We start from the raw sequence: 15977 nt of genomic DNA, 5'->3' as shown, positions 1-15977 counted from the left end.
GCATGATAAGTTTAGGTGTGATAAGTTTAGGCATGCTAAGTTTAGATAAGTTTAGATCGCTTGCAAAGTCCCGCACGCAAAGCAGCGCCATTAAACTTTATACGAAGTGCACCAGTCTTTGCTAGCGTAAAACTTTTGATCAGCTGTGCACTGCGGTGCTAACGCAGTTGGTGCTTAAACTTATCATGCCTAAACTTATCACACCTAAACTTATCATGCCTAAACTTATCACACCTAAACTTATCACACCTAAACTTATCATGCCTAAACTGAGTTTAGGCATGATAAAGGGCTTTTCACCAGGGTGCTAACTGTTAGCACCGCTTTGTGAATCAGGCCCCAGGTGTGATAAGTTTAGGTGTGATAAGTTTAGGCATGATAAGTTTAAGCACTAACTGGGTTAGCACCGCAATGCACAGCTGATCAAAAGTTTTGCGCTAGTAAAGTCTGGTGCACTTCGCATAGAGTTTAATGGCGCTGCTTTGCGTGCGGGACTTTGCACGCTATCTACACTTATCTAAACTTAGCATGCCTAAACTTATCACGCCTAAACTGGCTTTTCACCAGCGTGGTGCAATGGTTATCACGCCTGGGGCTCGATTCACCAAGCGGTGCAAAGTGTTTGCACCGCGGTGAAAAGCCCCTTATCACGCCTAAAGTCACTTTAGGCATGATAAGCAGGGCTTCACGCGAACTCCCGCGCGCAAAGTTTTGCGCGCGTAGCGCGGTGCGCTACGCGCGCAGCGCACCGTGCTTCGCGCGAAGTGCCCATTAAGCCCTATGGGACTTTGCGCGCGCTCATGCGCGCGCACGCGCGCACGCGCGTACGCGCGATAACTTCGCGCGAAGAGCAGGCAAAAGCGGTGATAACTCAGTGGTGAAGAGGTTATCACGCCTAAAGTACTTTAGGCGTGATAACTGAGTTATCACCGCTTGGTGAATCGAGGCCTAAGTCTCTAACTGGGTTAGCACCGCTTTGTGAATCGAGCCCCAACTGCGTTAGCACCGCAGTGCACAGCTGATCAAAAGTTTTGCGCTAGCAAAGTCTGGTGCACTTCGCATAGAGTTTAATGGCGCTGCTTTGCGTGCGGGACTTTGCACGCTATCTACACTTATCTAAACTTAGCATGCCTAAACTTATCACACCTAGGCCTCGATTCACAAAGCGGTGATAACCCAGTTATCACGCCTAAAAGACTTTAGGCGTGATGACCTTTTCACCACTGAGTTATCACCGATTTTTCCTGCTCTTCGCGCAAAGTTACCGCGCGTAAGCGCGTTCGCGCGTACGCGCGTGAGAGCGCGCGCAAAGTCCCATAGGGCTTAATGGGAGCTTCGTGCGAAGCGTCGGGTGTTGCGCGCGCACTTACGCGCGTACGCGCGTACGCGCGGCAACTTCGCGCGAGTTTCTTCTTATCATGCCTAAAGTGACTTTAGGCGTGATAAGGGCCTTTTCACCACGGTGCTAACACTTTGCACCGCTTGGTGAATCGAGCCCCTAAACTGGCTTTTCACCAGCGTGGTGCAATGGTTATCACGCCTAAAGGGCTCGATTCACAAAGCGGTGCTAACCCAGTTAGCATGCCTAAAAGACTTTAGGCATGATAACCATTGCACCATGCTGGTGAAAAGCCAGTTTAGGCGTGATAAGTTTAGGTGTGATAAGTTTAGGTGTGATAAGTTTAGGCATGATAAGTTTAGATAAGTTTAGATCGCGCGCAAAGTCCCGCACGCAAAGCAGCGCCATTAAACTTTATACAAAGTGCACCAGTCTTTGCTTGAGTAAAACTTTTGATCAGCTGTGCACTGCGGTGCTAACGCAGTTGGCGCTTAAACTTAGCATGCCTAAACTTATCACACCTAAACTTATCATGCCTAAACTTATCACACCTAAACTTATCACACCTAAACTTATCATGCCTAAACTGAGTTTAGGCATGATAAAGGGCTTTTCACCAGCGTGCTAACTGTTAGCACCGCTTTGTGAATCAGGCCCAAAGTCTCTAACTGGGTTAGCACCGCTTTGTGAATCGAGCCCTTAGCATGCTGGTGAAAAGCCCTTTATCACGCCTAAACTCAGTTTAGGCGTGATAAGTTTAGGCATGATAAGTTTAGGCGTGATAAGTTTAGGTGTGATAAGTTTAGGCGTGATAACTATAGCACCAACTGGGTTAGCACCGCAGTGCACACAGGGCCGGCCCGCTCATGAGGCGGGGTGAAACTTTTTCCTCAGGCGGCAAACTTCTAGGGACGGCACCCGCCCGTCCGTGGGTGCGGAGCGCCGGCCGCCGAACCGGAGGAGTAGCGGGCAGGACGGGGGTATTGGGCCTAGCGGTGGGGAGGGTGGTCGCCCCCCCCCCCCCTCCCTCGCCTGGGTCCCCTGATCTGCGCCCCCCTCCAGCTGTAAATAGTTAGGAAGCAGCCGATAGTAAGAGGCACGGGCGGGGAGGACTCACCTTTTCCGCGTTCCAGCGTGCGCTCCACTGACGTCACTTCCTGCAACGCCGTCCACTTACAATACACTTGCGGCCCTCCCCACCGCTAGGCCCAATACCCCCGTCCTGCCCGCTACCCCTCCAGCTCGGCGGCCCCCCCGGCAATTGTTTCTAAATTTGCCTCAGGCAGCAAAAAGTCTAGGGCCGGCCCTGAGTGCACAGCAGATCAAAAGTTTAGCGCTAGCAAAGTCTGGTGCACTTCGCATAGAGTTTAATAGCACTGCTTTGCATGCGGGACTTTGCGCGCGATCTAAACTTATCTAAACTTATCACGCCTAAACTTATTACACCTAAACTTATCACGCCTGAACTGGCTTTTCACCAGCGTGGTGCAATGGTTATCACGCCTAAAGTCTCTAACTGGGTTAGCACCGCTTTGTGAATCGAGCCCCATGGATCCATTTTAAACATTCAATCAACATCCTTATTTCAAAAGCATGGAACCATTCCTTACCAGTACAGGAGGACCAGAGATGGATTAAGGTGTAATAATGGGGCCTTAGGCAAGGCAGTAAATTTGTGCCCCCTTGTGGTCATTTTGGTAAGCTGAAGTAAAGAGAGGTCAGAGAAGGTGACAGGTGGGCCCCTTGACTCTCACTGGGCCCCAATCACCTGCCTAGGTTGCCTAGTAGATGATCCTGCTCTGGACCTGATACCTGCCCGCTAGGAGTGGAGGAACTTCAGGACAGGACTGCGGAGGCTGTATGTATATCATAACTGGAGCATAAACAAGCATTTATTTTTGAGCACAGGACCAATAGAGAGCTAATACTGCGGTTGAGGGAGGGCCCCTATGCGGTCGCAACCTCTGCACCCCCTAATGCTACACCCCTGGGCGGGGGCAGCAGCAGATCATTGACAGCATCACTTTAAGTACAGTCAGGGCCGGTTCTAGAGTTTTTGCTGCCTGAGGCAAACGTGTGAGGGTGCGCCCTTTCCCCAATTTGGAATGATCACACAGCGCCCGACGTGCACCCGACAATTTTCACAGCACATGATACAGTAGCTGCAGTGCAAGTTTTGTGCTATTATGCCATGTAATAACTCTGCTTCATTTAATGTTTTCAGTCAGCAAGGGAACATATGCAACAACTTGAACATATGCAACAACTTGAAATAATCTTATTTCTCAGCATCAACATGGGTTTACTAAAGACAGGTCCTGTTTGACTAACATGCTCAGCTTTTATGAGGTAGTGAATGCTAATATGGATATTGGGAATGCTGTAGATGTGATATACTTAGACTTTGCTAAGGCATTCGACACTGTTCCCCACAAAAGTCTGGTGCAAAAGATGAGGATGCAAGGACTGGGGAAGAGTCTGTGTTCATGGATAGGGAACTGGCTAATGGACAGAAAACAAAGAGTTGTGGTCAATGGATCATACTCAAAATGGGAGACTGTTAGCAGTGGGGTCCCACAGGGGTCTGTACTGGGTCCAGTGCTCTTCAATTTATTTATTAATGACCTAGTGGATACAGTAGTGAGCAATGTTGCTATTTTTGCAGATGATACAAAATTGTGCAGAATCATCAACTCTAAGGAAGATAGTGTTATATTGCAACAGGATCTGGATAGGATGGCTATATGGGCACATACATGGCAGATGAAATTCAATGTTGACAAATGTAAAGTCATGCATTTTGGTCGTACCAATGGTCTAACACCATACAAAATAAATGGGATACAGTTGGGGACATCAAACTTGGAGAAGGACTTAGGAGTACTCATCGACAACAAGTTAAATAATCGTACTCAATGCCAAGCCGCTGCAGCTAAAGCTAACAACATTTTGGGATGCATTAAAAGGGAAATAAAAACTCGAGATGCTAGCATAATATTGCCCCTGTTTAACTCTCTAGTAAGGCCACATCTGGAATATGGAATTCAGTTCTGGGCACCACATTACAAAAAAGATATTGCAGTTTTAGAGCAGGTGCAGAGACGAGCAACAAAATTGATACGTGGGATGGAAGGTCTCACTTACCAAGAAAGGTTAGATAAACTGGGTTTATTTAGTCTAGAGAAAAGACGCCTTAGAGGAGATCTAATTAACATGTATAAATACATCAGAGGGCAATATAATAGCTTGGCGGATGAGCTTTTTGTCCCTAGGCCTTCTCAAAGGACTAGAGGACATGATCTGCGCATGGAGGAAAAACGTTTTAGCCATTTATTTAGGAAAGGGTTCTTTACAGTAAGAGTGATTAAGATGTGGAATGCATTGCCACAGGAAGTCGTTATGGCAAACTCTATACCTGCATTTAAAGGGGGCTTAGATGCTTTCCTTGCGTTGAATGACATCCATGGCTACAATTACTAGGTAATGCCAATGATGTTAATCCAGGGATTTTATCTGATTGCCATCTGGAGTCGGGAAGGAATTTTTACCTTGTAAGGGTTTTTTCGCCTTCCTCTGGATCAACAGGGATATGTGAGGGAGCAGGCTGGAGTTGTACTTTGTACTGGTTGAACTCGATGGACGTATGTCTTTTTTCAACCAAAGTAACTATGTAACTATGTAACTATGTAACTATGACATGCTGCAGCTCAACACAATAGCACACTGGCTGGCTTTGAGTCCGTGACAAACACACTGCTCACCCTCAGCCACTCCATTCCTCCTCAGTCAGGACAGCAGTGCCACCTCCTCCCTTCTGCTGTGCAAGTCAAATGAAACACTGCTGCTCTCCTGCCTCCCCCTCCCCCCTCACTGTCAGACTCCTCACACAGCACAACAAGCTGCTTTCCCCAATGATGCTCTCCTGCCTCCCCCTCCTCACTCACTGTCAGACTCCTCACACAGCACAAGCAGCTGCTTTTCCCCAATGCTGCTCTCCTGCCTCCCCCTCCTCACTCACTGTCAGACTCCTCACACAGCACAACAAGCTGCTTTTCCCCAATGCTGCTCTCCTGCCTCCCCCTCCTCACTCACTATCAGACTCCTCACACAGCACAACAAGCTGCTTTTTCCCCAATGCTGCTCTCCTGCCTCCTCCTCCTCACTCACTGTCAGACTCCTCACACAGCACAACAAGCTGCTTTTCCCCAATGCTGCTCTCCTGCCTCCTCCTCCTCACTCACTGTCAGACTCCTCACACAGCACAACAAGCTGCTTTTCCCCAATGGTGCTCTCCTGCCTCATCCCTCCTCACTCACTGTCAGACTCCTCACACAGCACAACAAGCTGCTTTTCCCCAATGATGCTCTCCTGCCTCCCCCCTCCTCACTCACTGTCAGACTCCTCACACAGCACAACAAGCTGCTTTTCCCCAATGCTGCTCTCCTGCCTCCCCCTCCTCACTCACTATCAGACTCCTCACACAGCACAACAAGCTGCTTTTCCCCAATGGTGCTCTCCTGCCTCATCCCTCCTCACTCACTGTCAGACTCCTCACACAGCACAACAAGCTGCTTTTCCCCAATGATGCTCTCCTGCCTCCCCCCTCCTCACTCACTGTCAGACTCCTCACACAGCACAACAAGCTGCTTTTCCCCAATGCTGCTCTCCTGCCTCCCCCTCCTCACTCACTATCAGACTCCTCACACAGCACAACAAGCTGCTTTTCCCCAATGATGCTCTCCTGCCTCCCCCCTCCTCACTCACTGTCAGACTCCTCACACAGCGCAACAAGCTGCTTTTACTCAATGCTGCTCTCCTGCCTCCCCCCTCCTCACTCACTGTCAGACTCCTCACACAGCACAACAAGCTGCTTTTCCCCAATGATGCTCTCCTGCCTCCCCCTCCTCACTCACTGTCAGACTCCTCACACAGCACAACAAGCTGCTTTTCCCCAATGCTGCTCTCCTGCCTCCGCCCTCCTCACTCACTGTCAGACTCCTCACACAGCACAACAAGCTGCTTTTCCCCAATGATGCTCTCCTGCCTCCGCCCTCCTCACTCACTGTCAGACTCCTCACACAGCACAACAAGCTGCTTTTCCCTAATGCTGCTCGCCTGCCTCCCCCTCCTCACTGTCAGACTCCTCACACAGCACAACAAGCTGCTTTTCCTCAATGCTGCTCTCCTCCATCCCCATCCTCACTCACTGTCAGAATCCTCACACAGCACAACAAGCTGCTTTTCCCCAATGATACTCTCCTCCATTCCCCTCCTCACTCACTGTCAGAATCCTCACACAGCACAACAAGCTGCTTTTCCCCAATGCTACTCTCCTGCCTTCCCCCTCCTCACTCACTGACAGACTCCTCACACAGCACAACAAGCTGCTTTTCCCCAATGATGCTCTCCTGCCTCCCCCCCTCCTCACTCACTGTCAGACTCCTCACACAGCACAACAAGCTGCTTTTCCCCAATGATGCTCTTCTGCCTCCCCCCTCCTCACTCACTGTCAGACTCCTCACACAGCACAACAAGCTGCTTTTCCCCAATGATGCTCTCCTGCCTCCCCCCTCCTCACTCACTGTCAGACTCCTCACACAGCACAACAAGCTGCTTTTCCTCAATGATGCTCTCCTGCCTCCCCCTCCTCACACACTGCCAGATTCCTCACACAGCACAACAAGCTGCTTTTCCCCAATGATGCTCTCCTGCCTCCCCCCTCCTCACTCACTGTCAGACTCCTCACACAGCACAACAAGCTGCTTTTCCCCAATGCTACTCTCCTCCATCCCCCTCCTCACTCACTGTCAGAGTCCTCACACAGCACAACAAGCTGCTTTTCCTCAATGCTGCTCTCCTGCCTCCCCCTCCTCACTCACTGTCATACTCCTCACACAGCACAACAAGCTGCTTTTCCCCAATGATGCTCTCCTGCCTCCTCCCTCCTCACTCACTGTCAGACTCCTCACACAGCACAACAAGCTGCTTTTCCCCAATGATGCTCTCCTGCCTCCCCCCTCCTCACTCACTGTCAGACTCCTCACACAGCACAACAAGCTGCTTTTCCCCAATGATGCTCTCCTGCCTCCCCCCTCCTCACTCACTATCGGACTCCTCACACAGCACAACAAGCTGCTTTTCCCCAATGATGCTCTCCTGCCTCCCTCCTCCTCACTGTCAGGCTCCTCACACAGCACAACAAGCTGCTTTTCCCCAATGATGACCTCTTCACCTCGCTCTCCTCTCGCTTCTCCTCCTACTCTGACTGCTGTTAATGTAAACACAGTACAAACATGCCGCCCCTGTAATCTCTGCGCCTGATGCAAGTGTTTCACCTTGCTTCATGAGAGAACCGGCTCTGAGTACAGCACTCCATGGCCCTACATCCTCCAAAAATGTTCTCAGATCAATAGGATTTAAAGCAGTAGGATCAGCCATACTATTCCAGGGAAAAAAACACATATATAAGTAGATAAATACTTGATCTACTTACATAACACATGTATTATACTGTCCACGTTTGAATTTAGTGAATGTAATATAGTAAGCGACAAGAATTCTGTTCCTAGTGGGGGCCATGTCTTTTGCCCATAGTAAAGGCTAACTCGTGATGTCATTTCTGCCCTTTACTTTTTTTCTTGTCTCCTCCAATCGCTGAGTCACCTCAGCCTTGCTTGTAAACACAAGTGATTAAGGGATCAGGTTTCAGATAAGTAGCTAGCAGGGAAATAAAGGGAAGAGGAGAAATATATTATAGATAAAAAGAACAACCAGCATGCAATTCTTTGGCACCGACTACTAAAGAGCCAGTGCTCCTAAGGTATATAACTCCAAATCATAACAGCAGAAAATGTTTTGAATGCAGGATTAGCATCTTTATCACTTAATACACTCAGACCAGTTGCTGTTGAAATTTCATTTTTATGGTGACGATACCGCTTTAAGAACAATCTACTGTATATATAGATAGATGTCTGGTTGCTGTGATCTTTTTAGCTACCACTAGATGGAGCCATTGTGCAGCTAAACGCTATTGTAAATCCCTACTATCATTTTTAATGTATTATTTTTCATATATTATTATTACTTTATAAAGCGCCGACATATTCTGTGGATAAGAAACAAACATGGGGTACATAATAGTACAGACAATGGTAAACACCACTATACAAATTTGGTAACAAAACACAGAATTGGTAATTACAGTGACAAAAGTATCATGATGAATAAAAAAAATATATAACAAATTCCAAAACACAAAATGTGAGAGAGCCCTGCCCTTGTGAGCTTACAATCTAAATGAATAGGGAGGACCAAGAGGTGGAGTAGTATAAAATAATCATACCTAGAGGCAGAGTGTTTTTAGGATATGTAGTAGGAGTGCAACTTGGCCAGAGGTCAAACGAGGAATGGACTAAGGTAGAGCGCATGCTTGTCGGAAAAAGTGAGTTTTGAGGGAACGTTTAAAGGAAAGATCCACAGTGTTACAAGAAAAGAAAACAACTGCTAATCCACTTACCTGGGGCTTCCTCCAGCCCGTGGCAGGCAGGACGTGCTCTCGACGCCGCTCCGAAGGCTCCCGGTCATCTCCGGTGGCTTCCCCCGCCCTGGCCAGGTCGGGCTCTTCTGCGCTCCAACGTGCGTCTCACGCCATCGCGCTGACGTCATCGGACGTCCTATGGACTGTACTGTGCAGCTGTCTGCAGTATATGCACACAGGGAGATGTTGCTTACTTGGCAGTTGGAAAAAACTGTTATTTCCCACAATGCAATGAGGTTCACAGACAGCAAACTGTCAGGTCTGGGAGCAGGGACACACACACACAGGGTCAGGACGCAGAGACACAGGGGTTTTATTATATAGGATACTGTAACATTGAAGTCAAACCTGAACTGAAAATTAAAAGTCAAAATAACCATACACACATCATACTTACCCAGGGCCAGGCCGAGGCATAGGCTGAAGAGGCTCCAGCCTCAGGGCGCAGTGTAGGAGGGGGCGCACAATTCATTCAGCTGTCATTCCTAATTGTGTATTAAGCAGAAAGAAATAAGAAAAGGGGATACATAGCAGTGACTGCAAGCCAGATAACTAGATATTAAGGTGTTGGGGAGGTTGTGGGCCCTGTAGCGCCTCTTAGTCTAATAGCAATCAGTGTGTGACGGCTGGGGTGGGAGGGATGGAGGGGCGCACTTTGGTGTCTCAGCCTTGGGTGCTGGAGGACCTTGTCCCTGCTCTGTACTTACCTCCCATCTAGTCTGTTCATGCTTTGTCCTGTTTGTCCGCTGTGATCAATGGAATTGTCAGTTTTCCATTTTGAAAACGGCCATTAGGGTATAACAGCTTCCAGGTCAGCAGACTGTTAAACTGTAATACCGGCCACTTGAGCCATAAGGAAACATGGACATTACTTTGCTCATCAGTCCTTTAGGCTGCTTTCACATTAAGACGTTACAGGTGCACGTTAGTGCAGGCTGTAACGCAACCCCACAGCACAGTAAGGCCCGGTTCACATTAGCGTTCCAGGTCCGGCTTCCCCGAACCCGGAACGCTCCGTACACAGCGGATGGTGAATGGATACATTGTTAATCAATGTATCCATTCACACTCGTGCGACCGTCCAGATCCGATCCGGGAACGCAGCTCCGGGACGATCCAGCTTTTTTCCAACATGCTCCATTTTTGTGCGCACATGCTCAGTAGTGTTGGAGAGGAGTGGAGAGCGGCCAGGCACATGGCTAATTAATATTCACTGCTCGGTGTGATGTGCAGTGTTTACTTCCTGGAGCGGCCGCTCTGTGCGGCGATTGGCCGGGCGGGACCACATCATGCTGCATGCGTCCAAGAGTACGCATCACGGACGCCAGAGTGAGCTGCACAACGCAGCTCACTCTAATGTCCACATCAGAGAGCACCAGGCGTTGCGTTAGGGGCACGCTATGTGCCCTATAACGCCCCCTAAACGCAATGTCCTGGTGTGTAAGTAGCCTTAAGTTATAACTGACAGCAACTGATATAGTGGGGTGCGAAAGTTTGGGCAACCTTATTAATTGTCATGATTTTTCTGTATAAATCGTTGGTTGTTACAATAAAACATGTCAGTTAAATATATCATATAGGAGACACACACAGTGATATTTGAGAAGTGAAATGAAGTTTATTGGATTTACAGAAAGTGCGCAATAATTTTTTAAATAAAATTAGGCAGGTGCATAAATTTGGGCACTGTTGTCATTTTATTGATTCCAAAACCTTTAGAACTAATTATTGGAACTCAAATTGGCTTGGTAAGCTCAGTGACCCCTGACCTACATACACAACTGAATCCAATTATGAGAAAGTATTTAAGGGGGTCAATTGTAAGTTTCCCTCCTCTTTTTTAAATTTCTCTGAAGAGTAACAACATGCTGGTCTCAAAATAACTCTCAAATGACCTGAAGGCAAAGATTGTTCACCATCATGGTTTAGGGGAAGGATACAGAAAGCTGTCTCAGAGATTTCAGTTGTCTGTTTCCACAGTTAGGAACATACTGAGGAAATGGAAGACCACAGGCTCAGTTCAAGTTAAGGCTCGAAGTGGCAGACCAACAAAAATCTTGGATAGACCAAAGCGATGAATGGTGAGAACAGTCAGAGTCAACTCACAGACCAGCACTAAAGACCTACAACAACATCTTGCTGCAGATGGAGTCACTGTGCAATGCTCAACCATTCAGCACACTTTACACAAGGAAATGCTGCATGTGAGAGTGATGCAGAGGAAGCCTTTTCTCCGTCCACAGCACCAATAGAGCCGCTTGAGGTATGCTAAAGCACATTCATTGTGGAATAAGGTGCTATGGACTGATGGAACTAAAATTGAGTTATTTGGGCATAACAAGGGGTGTTATGCATGGAGGAGAAACAACACAGCATTCCAAGAAAATCCAATAAACTTCATTTCACTTCTCAAATATCACTGTGTGTGTCTCCTATATGATATATGTGTCTCCTATATGATATATAGTCCCTTACACACTCCAATGAGTTCTGGGTCACCATGAGCTTGCTGGTTAGTCTGTACCTATATGATATTTTTAACTGACATTTTTTTGTCGTAACAACCAACAATTTATACAGGAAAATCATGACGATTAACAAGGTTGCCCAAACTTTCGCATCCCACTGTATATAAAGAAGAGGTAAGTATGTAATATTAATTTGCAGGTACAACATGTGTTTATCTTAAATAATTTTATTTGGTTCAGTTCCACTGTAAGAACAAAAAACAGTATTGTATATTTTGTACATGGAGACAGTTCTGTATCTCTGAAACGTTGTAAGTTGCAGGGTTTCTGTGTCTAGGTCAGCCGAGTGCGCATGCGTGGAGCCGCATCCATAACCAGTTGGGTGGGAATCGAAACTTAGCTGCGGCGGGGGACCCGAGGATTGTGAGTACCGGCGCGGGCAAAGGAAGACTGCAGGGAGCCGGTGTAATGACTGTTCTTTCAGATTTCCCGGCTGTCATTATTTGCAACTGCTGGTGTTTTTTAGTTGCCCACCAAGGTGTGTGTGTGTGTGGGGGGAGGGTATTACTTTCCTCCAGGGGGGGTTATTAGTTGCCCAGTAGAGGAGGGTTCTGTGTGAAAATAGGGTTAGGTTGAGTTGCATTTTCTGATACAAATACATTGAAACATACCTCCCAACTTTTTGAGATCAGAAAGAGGGACACGTAAGCCACGCCCCTGCACACACCCCTTACCATCCCTCATCTCTAGTCACGCATACCATAAAGATTTCATAAGAAAAATATGTTGTTTCAGGCCTGGTGCACACCAAAAACCGCTAGCAGATCCGCAAAATGCTAGCAGATTTTGAAACACTTTTTCTTCTTTTTCTGTAGCGTTTCACCTAGCATTTTGCGGTTTTGTGAAGCGTTTTTGGTGTAGTAGATTTCTGATATTGTTACAGTAAAGCTGTTACTGAACAGCTTCTGTAACAAAACCGCCGGCAAAACCGCTCTGAACTGCCGTTTTTCAGAGCGGTTTGCGTTTTTCCTATAACATTGAGGCAGAAACGCATCCACAATCCAAAAAATGCCTCACCCCCGGAAGTATGCGTTTCAGCAAAACGCCTCCCGCTCTGGTGTGAACCACCCCATTGAGATACATTGACCAAGCGGTTCCGCAGCCGCAAGCGGCTGCAGAAACGCTGAAAAAGCCGCTCGGTGTGCACCAGCCCTCATAATTCAAACCACACTGGTCCTTTCTATCCTGGTTCCAAAAGAGGGACAGTTGGAATCTATGTTGAAGTCAATGGTTAGGTTGCACTTTCCAGATAGCTATAAGTGTAAATTATTTCAACCGGTCGCAAAATATTATCAAGTTGCAAAAATTGTCACCACACCGGTAGAAGCCCCAGGTGAGTAAGGGCTGGTGCACACCGAGCGGCTTTTTGGGCGTTTTCAGATCCGCTTGCGGCTGCGGATCTGCTTGGTCAATGTATCTCAATGGGGTGGTGCACACCAGAGCGGCAGGCGTTTTGCAGAAACGAAAAATGCCTGGGTGAGGCATTTTTTGGATTGCGGATGCGTTTCTGCCTCAATGTTAAGTATAGGAAAAACGCAAACCGCTCTGAAAAACGGCACTTCAGAGCGGTTTTGCAGGCGTTTTTGTTACAGAAGCTGATCAGTAACAGCTTAAAGAGAACCCGAGGTGGCTTTGTATAACGTTAGTGGGGCACAGAGGCTGGTTGGGCACACTAACACCAGCCTCTGTTGCCCCATTGTGTGTGTCAAAGACCCCCCTGCTCGCCGCTATACCCCCGCAATGCTGGCGACACGCAGCGTGTCGCCAGCACAATGTTTACCCTAGCGCTGTCTGTCAGCGCCGCTCCGCCGCCTCCTCCGCATCGCCGCTACCCGCCCTCGTCCCTTCCCTCACGCTGATTGGAGGGAAGGGACGAGGGCGGGTAGCGGCGATGCGGAGGAGGCGGGGGAGCGGCGCTGACAGACAGCGCTAGGGTAAACATTGTGCTGGCGACACGCTGCGTGTCGCCAGCATTGCGGGGGTATAGCGGCGAGCAGGGGGGTCTTTGACACACACAATGGGGCAACAGAGGCTGGTGTTAGTGTGCCCAACCAGCCTCTGTGCCCCACTAACGTTATACAAAGCCACCTCGGGTTCTCTTTAAGGGCCGGTTCACACGGACGCTTGGCGGCGTCTACCGTCAAGCGTTCGGGACCCATCGGCTAAACTCTCCCATTCAAGTGAATAGGAGCGTTTAGCATTGCGCGGTTACCGTCGATTACCGTCGATTGCATAAACGCGGCGTTCTGATCCCGATTTAACGCATCGTTTCGGCCGTCCCTAGAAGCCGCATGCAACGTCCAGGGACGGCTAGCCGGCGCGGCTTCATGTCCCCCTGCGGGGGCGAGAAACGCCGATCGCGACGATCTCTGTACCGCCGCCACCGAACGGGACGTCACAGGACGACGCGACTTCCTGGCCGCCCCAACGCCGCCTGCCGTCCGTGTGAACCGGCCCTTACTGTAACAATATATGAAATCTACTATACTGAAAACCGCAGCAGCAATCCGCAAAACGCCTCATAAAAATAAAAAATAGCGTTTAAAAATCTGCTAGCGTTTTGCGGATCTGCTAGCGGGTTTTGGTGTGCACCAGCCCTAAAATTGTATATATACAGTATATATATATTATAGTAAACTCTGATACACAGCAGTGAACCTCTCCTCCTGACCATGCACTATGAATAGATTGTATGACCAGCACTGGAGCGGACTATGCGGGGATTGTGCTGCTACACCTGCCAGCCTCGCTGTTCCCCCCTCCTGCCAGTCTCAGCTTATCACACGGTGTTCCCCCGCCCACCTAGTGCGGTCCGCAACCCCCTGGTGACGACACTGGGACGCTCCGGCTCTTCCTGTCGGGGAGGAGGCAGATATTCATGAGTGGGTGGGGACAGTCGCTCTGCCTGAGAGGAGGGCGGGGCGGAGAGGTGCGCTGTGCGCTGGGTGGGCGGGGCCGCGGCCTGTGCCTTGTGATGTGATCAGCTGGGCCGGATGATTGACAGCTGCAGTGCGGGGAGTGTGTGCGCGTGCAGGTGTGTGTGTTCTGGGCGTGGCTGTACTGTAGTGTGTGTGATACAGAGAGATACGGGGAGAGCACATGATGCAGCCGGTCACTGAGCTGCTGCTACTGCTGAGCTGCCCGGCTTCCTGATCCAACATGGAGCCCCCCATACTGCTGCTACTACTACTGCTGTGCCTGACCTCCTGCTGGCCTGCCAGCACCTCTCAGGGTGAGTACCTGTCCCCTGTCTGCCCCCCCCCCCCCACTGCCTCCTCCACCACCACCTGCCCCCATCCCCCCCCTCCCATACTGTCTGTCCCCCCATATACTGCTGTGCTTGGGACTGACCCCCTGCTGACCTGCCAGCAACCTCTCAGGGTGAGTACCTATCCCAATACCCCCTCCCCACTGCCTGACCCCTCACCACCATACTGCTGCTACTGCAGTACCTGACCCCTTTCTGCCCCCCCCCCCCCTATACTACTGTGCCTGGGACTGACCCCCTGCTGGCCTGCCAGCACCTCTCAGGGTTAGTACCTGCCCCCACTACCCCCTCCCCACCATACTGCTGCTACTGTGGTACCTGACCCCCTGCAGCCCCCAGTAACTCTCAGGGTGGGAACCTGCCCCTTGACCCCCTTTCATATGCCTGTACCTGTCTCAGCAACACCAGCACCACTCACCCCCCCCCCCCCCCCCCCATAGGTCCCTCTAGACTCCTATACTTACCTGCCCCTGTCATCCCCCCTCTGCTTTCCCCATTCCCCTGTCTCCCTGCACTGACTTACTACGATTACCCTGTCCACCAACCCCTCACCTGGAAAATGTATGCTGCCGGCTTGTATTCTTTCTTGCTTCGTGTTGCCCATTTACTAGTTGTCGCATGTACTTTATTACTTTTGTGTTCTGGACTCGCCTCTCACTAGGCGTACGCTTCGCCATATTAATGCGATCGTTTCGATCAAAATGTTTTCTGCCCATATGAGTCTGACAATAATACACAGAGCCCTTCAGCTTAATGACTGCTTAAATGTTAAAATGTGGGGTTGGCATAGAACAATTGGCACCAGTCTACTTTTGCTGGTTTTCTGAAATCCAACTTTTCGGGCATGGCCAATAGATATAAATATTGTCTAGATGCTTTTGTATTTTATTTTTTCCATATGATTAATGCCATATTTTCATTTAACAACTCAATATTGCTTTCAAATCCTGTTTATGACCATGACAATGTGTAAACTGTATCTAAAGGTGGATGTACACTTATAGGCTGTGACCCAATGGGGCAAAACGATCCTTTTCCGATGTGTACGGGCAACATAAACCAAAGGCCCATGTCCCTAACGAAACCTAATTTTAATTAATATTCAGATCCATAACATGAACAGTGATTAAAAGAGCAGGTTTTTAATTTGTTTATAATATTAATATTTAAACACCTGCCACAGAGAAAAACGATATTGGGGTTAGAAGAATTATCATTCATTTTATGTAATTGGTGTATTGACATTTATTATCTTCCCTTTAAGTAAAGGTTAACGATTTATGAATTTCTCTCTAGGCTGTA

The 15977-nt window shown here is 48.8% G+C and overlaps 2 protein-coding genes across 5 annotated transcripts in view; one reads left to right on the top strand and one right to left on the bottom strand.

Moving 5' to 3' along the window:
* LOC137524086 (NXPE family member 4-like) overlaps positions 1-15977 on the bottom strand; it is a 405433-nt gene that overhangs the window by 99822 nt on the left and 289634 nt on the right. For 3 of the 4 annotated variants that reach the window (XR_011022628.1, XR_011022630.1, XM_068243577.1), the window contains exon 1: positions 8859-9068. The exons of the other annotated variant lie outside the window; for it this stretch is intronic. The gene's annotated coding sequence lies outside the window, so the exon portion shown is untranslated. Of the gene's footprint in view, positions 1-8858; positions 9069-15977 lie in introns of those variants that run through there. 4 annotated transcript variants of the gene reach the window in all.
* Positions 14392-15977, top strand: part of PGAP6 (post-GPI attachment to proteins 6) — an 87932-nt gene continuing 86346 nt past the window's right edge. The window contains exon 1 of the mRNA XM_068243574.1: positions 14392-14639. Within this exon, the coding sequence (XP_068099675.1) occupies positions 14567-14639 (73 nt within the window). The 5' untranslated portion in view covers positions 14392-14566. The remainder of the gene's footprint in view (positions 14640-15977) is intronic.

This window comes from Hyperolius riggenbachi, chromosome 7 (assembly GCF_040937935.1).
Source record: "Hyperolius riggenbachi isolate aHypRig1 chromosome 7, aHypRig1.pri, whole genome shotgun sequence".
Taxonomy (NCBI): Eukaryota; Metazoa; Chordata; class Amphibia; order Anura; family Hyperoliidae; genus Hyperolius; species Hyperolius riggenbachi.
This window is presented reverse-complemented; position numbering and strand designations above follow the sequence as displayed.